This window comes from Notothenia coriiceps, unplaced genomic scaffold (genome assembly GCF_000735185.1).
Source record: "Notothenia coriiceps isolate Sejong01 unplaced genomic scaffold, NC01 NC01_scaffold00031853, whole genome shotgun sequence".
NCBI lineage: Eukaryota > Metazoa > Chordata > Actinopteri > Perciformes > Nototheniidae > Notothenia > Notothenia coriiceps.
In genome coordinates this window covers 280,759-288,247 of record NW_011364554.1, presented here as the reverse complement: position 1 = coordinate 288,247, position 7,489 = coordinate 280,759, and the positions used below count along the sequence as shown (strand labels likewise).

At 39.0% G+C, this 7,489-nt stretch overlaps 1 protein-coding gene across 1 annotated transcript in view; it reads left to right on the top strand.

The window, feature by feature from the left end:
- Window positions 1–7,489, top strand: part of crppa (CDP-L-ribitol pyrophosphorylase A) — a 38,466-nt gene that overhangs the window by 8,613 nt on the left and 22,364 nt on the right. Inside the window, exons 6-8 of the mRNA XM_010788539.1 lie at window positions 2,469–2,546; window positions 2,745–2,837; window positions 7,347–7,478. Coding sequence (XP_010786841.1) covers window positions 2,469–2,546; window positions 2,745–2,837; window positions 7,347–7,478 — 303 coding nt within the window. The remainder of the gene's footprint in view (window positions 1–2,468; window positions 2,547–2,744; window positions 2,838–7,346; window positions 7,479–7,489) is intronic.

The following is a 7,489-nucleotide window of genomic DNA, read 5'->3' as shown; positions in this document are numbered from 1 at the left end:
AGGAACACGCTTTGCTGGCGGCGAAAATAATCCCACCAGACTCCTTTGCCCCTCCAACAGCGGGATGTCCTTGTCCTTTTTCCTTTTCGTCATTTCAAGTGATAAAAACTTGATCTTCTCTCGAATTATTAATATTTTTGGACGCCCTCGGCTCACGTTCAGGGCGGCCCGAGCTGAATAAGGGCGTCAAATGACGGCCAGACGCCCCCTTGGCGGAAAGTGTTTGTGTGCAGTTGAAGGAACTGGCAGCATGTGTGTGTATGAGGTAAAGACTCACAGTAGGAATACGATTAATTTATCCATCTATCAGCAGGATCTTATCTGAAAGATCCATTTGATGCAGTTTGAATCCAGGTTACAGAGCAAAATATAGTTGTCAGTTGATTACATAAATCGTTTTAAAAAACAAACTTATTTTCAACACCTGGGTGCTAATCTGCCTATTTTAGTGAAAAATGAAGCACAAAAATGATAGTAAATTGGTCAATTTCAGTTTTCTTTTCAACAACTTCCATGTCAGGTGACTCAAAACTCCTAATCAATACAGAGGGGCATTACTACACTTGAATAGGTAGACCCTTCTTTTTATTGGCTTTGTAATGTTTTTTCAGGGTTTTAACAGTGCATTATTTTAAATAAGACACTAAAATTACATAATATCTGTCTCTTCATTAGTTGTTTAAAATTCATTATGCCTCTGGTATCTCACTGCTGTGCTGAGCTTTTAGTTTTGTTTTTTTGTGACCTTAAAAGTGGTTTGGTCTTTGAGTGTCCACAGCTTCTTGGCTCTCCAGGCCATGACTACATTTAAATAAACATCCCTACTTTGGGATTTCATGCCCAGCCTGGTTTAGATCATGTCATTTTTTGAAACCCTGCAAATCTACATTTTGAACTGAAATGATTTTCCTCCTGAAGCAAGCTTCAGCTAGCGAGAGCGCGCTCGTGAACCGTTGCGCCGGTGCTGAATGCCCACCGAGATATGCATGCACCTTCGTGGGAGCGCACACAGCGTAAAGCAAAAACTCCCAGACATTTCAATGATTTGTACGGCAAAGTTAGGTTTGGAAACTAAAACTATATCATTTCCTTTTTGGAGGGCATGCATAACACGGCATAACACAGGAGCCTCGCTGCGGGGAAACTTTTGTGCATTCCGAGTTTGTTCTAATCCCTCAAAATGACAGACTGCTTTCAGATTTTTCCATCATTGTTAAAAAATTTACGGAAAATATTCGGTGCGAACACTGCCTCCGGGCGACGTCTGGGTCTACGTCAACCCTAAAGTGTAGGTGCTGTGGACGCTAAATACCAATCCTACAACAGCAACGATGAAAGATTGTAGCCAAGGGAACAGAGCTCAGAAGATGGCTCTTGTAACACACACACACACACACACACACACACACACACACACACACACACACACACACACACACACACACACACACACACACACTTTCACGGTTAGGCAGTTCTTTTTTTCTGGTTTATGGCTAACACAGTTCTGTGTGCTGTTATGTTCAGTCATCTTTCTTATGTTGAACGTGAATATATTTACTTTGTGATTTTAATTATTGGACGTATTTCTTCTTTCATAGCAATTTTCCTTCATACTTTCTTGCTGTGAAATAGGTCTTAAATTCTATTCAAAGTTGTCTTAAAAAGTCTTAAATGTGAGTTGGTGACTTTTTTTTTTGGTCACTTTTCCGATGACTTTCTGTTATTTTAATGGAATGAACAACTGTATCGCAATGCCAAACTCAGAGGCTGAATGTTTAGTTCTGTGTTTATTTCCTGCATGTGTGAAATTGTAGTTCCAAGCTGTAATTAGAGTCACAACAACAAAGATGAATGTGGAACGGAACATGGCCGACATGGCGTGCTATCCGGTTGCCTTATGTATGCCAAGGCCAAAGTTAACTGAAAATATCAGGGCCTTAATGTCATGGTTTTTTGTGCAAAAAAGCTTTTACGATTCTTGGCTGTACGACGGCTTTTGACTCAATTTGTGGCCTAATGAAATTTAACTTGGCTTGTGTCAGATCGCCGTCCCCAGCTTTTGCATAAGGCAGAATTTGGATGCCAGTTCAGAAATATAAAGGAGCCCATAAACAGTTTTTTCCTTTTTTAATATCTTCCATTTGTTCTAATGAGCTTTTGATTACAGTTAATGGAAACAAGCCACAATCGCATATTTCTATTCTGTATTTAAATGTTTTTATAATCATAAAATCAGTCATGGCAGGAAAACAGTTGAGTGTACTCTTACACTAAATGACTAAAGAATTAGCTGAAACAAGAACCAGAAGCCTCTTGACCTTGAGCACTGAAGTCAAACAGTCAATGAATTTAAATGCATTACGACACCAGTACTGCGGCTCTTGCTTTAATCGTTATCAAGCAGATCCGGTAACAAGCAGAATATAAACAGAAGATTTAACATCAGGGTTATCTCCGTCTTACAGGAGCTGGCTGTCATCCCAGATCTGACGGGAGAAAATGGCGGGTATCTGTTAAAGGACTGGAACTTCATCCAGGTTTCTGTAAGTCCACATTTCAAGCACAACTTTCCAGAGAAATTAAAACTTGTCTGTAGAAATATTCATGATCTTTTCCTGCCAAACAAGGGTCTACGTTTTCTAAAAGCTTCTAGCAGACCTTGTTATCTTGCAGGTCATCGTGGAGAAAAATGTAATCTTTGCTCCAACATTTCTTATCTTCTCAATTTCCTTGGTCTCCAGGTCAATCGTTCTTGCCTGTCTGAGGTGGAGGCTTTACTGACAGCTCTGGAGGCAGCGAAACAGGCTCTCCTCCACCCGCTAGTCGTTATTTTGGTAAGTCCGCACACTGACACTCAATTCATGTTTTTACAGAAAATACTTCAAGGGTATCTAAAATTACATAAATTGCCTCACTGGCAACTCTGTAAGGCTGAGACATGATCATTAGTACCAAATGTCATGGCAATTGATACAAATATTGTTGGTTCCTCTCAGAACCACATATGTGACCCTCATGGTGGCTTTTGAGGAAGGGTCAAGGCATCAGTAGAATGTGCGATGAATAACAATTTATCCAAATTGTTGTTGAGCTTTTCCAATTTGGACCAAAGTGATAAACAGATAGTCATTGCAATCATTAGAGCCAATAGACTACCTTAGATTTGAAGGACAGATATTTAAAGCAGTGAAGAAGAATAAATGCATATATTTGAGTAATTACAGGAACTATGCTTTATCCACTGCACAGGAACTTATAAGGAGTACAGGATCACATGGAGGCGTGTGGTGCAGTGGGTTGTGCGTTGGTGTTCGGATCAAGGGGTCACAGGTTCAAACCCCACTGCAGTCAGCATGTCGTTGTGTCCCTGGGCAAGACACTTCACCCCAAATTGCTCCTGTGGGGATTGTCCACAGTATTGAGTATGCAAGTCGCTTTGGATAAAAGCGTCTAACAAGTAACATGTAATGTAATCATCATGTTGCCAGAACAAACAAAACTGGGTAAATCCTACTTATTACTTGTTTTTCTTCTCTTCACTTGAAAAGGTATATAGATGAACAATAGAAAGTCTAACAACATTGTTCAAAACACATTCAGTTTTCACAGTCATTCTGGTCTAACTTTTATAAAAGGACTTATTTTACAGTTTATTGAATATAAGCCCTATAATAAATCATTAGCATGAGCAACTGCAGAAGAAATGCATCTGTGTTATAATGAAAAACTAAGTACACACTCAAGTTCTTGTTGGACCATTCATCCTAGCATATACATTTTCAGTCTTGCAAAGCTAACCTGTTAAGAGGCGAATTTACTTATAAATGCTTAGATTAACAAGTTTGATATTTTTTGTTTCCTGCCTTCCTATCCTCCAACGTGTTTAAAGGGCTACTGCGGGTCTGTGTTATTTCTAAGAGGCAGAGTAAAACATGTATCAGTATCATTTCCCACACTATGAATGAACTTTTCTTTTCATGTTGTGAATACAGACATCTGGCGCAGAACAGATTCAGTTTCTTTAAGAATCATGTACTACACAGGGAACCAAACCTTGTGTTTTTTTTTCTCCGCTTGTAAAAACGTCACCTGTAGTCCACCTCGGGTCCCCTGATGAGCTCTTTAGCTGTTTGGAAACCCAACACCTCCCAGGAGAGCGCTGCAACTCGCCTCGCTCACTGTTGGCCCGCTAACAGAGCAACACTGACCTCAGCGCTCACACAGAGCAAAGCCTAAAACAACTGATCAAATCCGATCCAAGAATCATCTAAATATTTGTAAAAGACCTGTTAATCCACTTTTTTTTATTTGGTAAATTGAACCTCTTTGGCTAACACACAGAACAAGGGCCAAAACTACGGCAGGTAATAAGAAGAAAATATACGTACAGATCGCTACCAACAAAACTAAAGTCTAAATCACTGAAAATGTCACGCTGCATTACCTAACTGGAACCCCCGCTTGTATTTGTTGTAACACGTTTTCACTTCAGATGGAAACACACACACACACACACACACACACACACACACACACACACACACACACACACACACACACACACACACACACACACACACACACACACACACACACACTGAAGCTGGGTTTAAGTGGGATTGACTCCTTACAAAAGCATGTCACACAATTCCCACTGTCAACATGTTTCTATTCTCTATGACTTTGTTAAATTTAGATTGTCTATATTTGTCTTCTATTAAATTCCACAACGTTCAAAATTGTTTTTCTTCAGTATCATCATATTTTAGTTCTCTTGTTCTCCGCTCCACTCAATTTTGGTCTATTCTATTCAATTCTATGTAATCCTGCTACTGATATATTCTTCGTCTATTAATCTTTTCTGTTCTACTTTAATAAAGTCCACTCATATTGTGTTCGGTTCTATGCTACTCCTTAATTCCTGTCAAATTAGTTTTAGTTAAAACAAATTACAGCTGAAATTATTGATCAATCAATCGACAGAAACTAACAGCAATTTTGTTAGAATTCAAAAGTAATTTAAACCAAACAGATTCTTAAATGTGAGGTTTTTTATTCTCTGAGTATATTGAATAAATGTTGCCCTTTGAATGTTTGTTGACTGACTTTGTATAATGTTGAGGAAATAATGGATAATAAAAACATTCATTAGTTGCAGCCCCACAAAGACTTTATTAAAAGCTACCATGTCTGTAACGTTTAACACAAAAAGCATTTAAAGGACAATGATCCATTACTATAACAGATCACACAGATGTTACTTTCCCCTCCCGTTATAAACTGATTTCATGGTCACGTCAGAATGTGTGTGAACTGTCTGGGAAAGTTGTGACTAAACGTGAAGCAGCCTCTTGAGTTTCACGGTTATAAGTGATGAAGCTTAGCTCAGCACCAACGTGTTTTTCTTACCTTTGTTTTTGCAGGCGGCTGTTGTTAGGTTGCACACACTCCCCGTTATTTATCACAGCTTTGATCACATGGTAGTAATCAGTGGCAGGATAATTGAGTTTGAAGTGTAGGTGGTAGCCTCGAGGGCAGAGAGGCAGACTGCGTGGTGGAGGTCACCGTTTCAATCCGTCTGTGAATTTGAGGTGCTATAGCCTTGAGCATTGTATTCAAAGACAGAGCCCCATGTTGTTGATATTAGCACCTTATGTCTCATGTTGTTACTTTCATAAATATATGATTGATGTTGGTTCCAGGAGTTTTTTGTGTTATGTAGTAGACACTTTTCTCTTAGTAATTGGCGGTTAAAATCACATGTCGGGAGACCTCAAACATATTCCTGGATAACAGTTAAACCCCTTGGCAACAATTCTTAAGATTTACACCACGTTGGCATTTAATTTGAAAAAGGAGCTACGTTTTTTTATGGGCACAAACATCTTTCAGTTCTAAATTTGTGCGAAACCAAAAACGTTTTGCTTTATACTTTTTGCTTTTAAGTGTTCAAACCATCATTGTTGTTGTTCATTGCGAGGACAGCTATTAACTGCCAGAATAAAGAGGAGGTGATAGCACCATTTTATATCAAATCAAAAATAACCACTTATTGACCTGCCTTGCATTCTTCCACTGACGTTTGTGGCCATCACCTACTTGCAACCACAGTGGTTATTAAGCAACCACTTAGTATTAATCAGGGTATTACAGATAGCACCTGCAGCTCTCCTATAACAAATAGAATAGACATTTCTTGTTGATGCATTTCATTCTGGTCTTTTGAGCTTACTGACAGAAGTACGTTTATTATATCCTTCTGCGGTGGACGTCCTTTGAGGCTATAAAAAGCAATCAGGCTCCACTTAGGATCGAATAACTCCACTCGTGATGAAAAAGACTGCTCATGTTTTAGATCACCCAAAACCTTAACTCTCTAGTCTTTTCTTAATGGGATTTTGTCGTTGTAAATGGCAATATAATGTATGTAATGTATAAAGTATTTTACATCTGAAGTATAAGGTTTACAAAGTAGAGATCTCTCTCTTGACAGCCCCATAGACCCAGCCAGTGGCCAAAGGTAGACATGAGTTCAACATGTTATTGTGTAACTGAATGAAGCTTCAGTAAATAATTTATCTTTTTTTTTTAAAAAACCTTTTCGTTTTTAAGAAAGTTACCAAAATGAAAGACACACTTTGCTTAATTAATTCATGCCAAAGTGTTTTCAGATGTGTGGCAGTTTCTATTTTGGAACATATTTATTCATATTGTTAGCATAAACATCACTGTGAGGGTTTCAGTCCCCTCATGAACTTCTGGCCTGGAGGTTTACTAGCTGCTAATGTGCTGAATAATCACTCTTCAAATTGAACCAGATGACAGCAAGCACCTGATTGATACTCGAGTATAAATGTAGTAATTGCTCAATTAGAGCAGGCGTCTTGACACAATTCAACCGATTATCATAACTATAAACACGTCTCACTGCCGCAGTTTGTAAGGATATATGACAAATGAATGGCAATGAATACATCTTGGTTCAAGTTTCTGTCAAGGGAAGGGTTATGGTAATTAGCTAAGATTGGCATTAGGGATGACACAGTAATGTGAAACAATGTGTCTGGATTATGCTCCTCTAATTGGACAGAAAAACCCAGAGGCCCTGAAGATTTACAGCTTAATAAGAGAATCATTATATCTGGAGACAGGACTGTACATCAACCAACCTCTGTTTACTCTCACATCACAGATCCAAGATCTTCCCTGAGCACATCCTTAAAAATCAGGCCAGTTGAGTTGCAACATGTTGAAACGCCTGCTTGAACAATGAGCTGTTATTGCTCCCAAAAAAGTAAGAGATCACATTTTCTGATTTGGCACCGTTTCTTCTGTTTTGATAGGTGCTATTGAGTGGTTCAGATGAGCTGTCCGTCAGTGGGAGAGCGGTGGAGCCAGAAGCTATCATGGACCTGGCCTCAGCAGCAAAGCTCCGAAATATTCTTCTCTATGGCATCCAGCTTCATCAGTCAACGGTAAGCTCTTA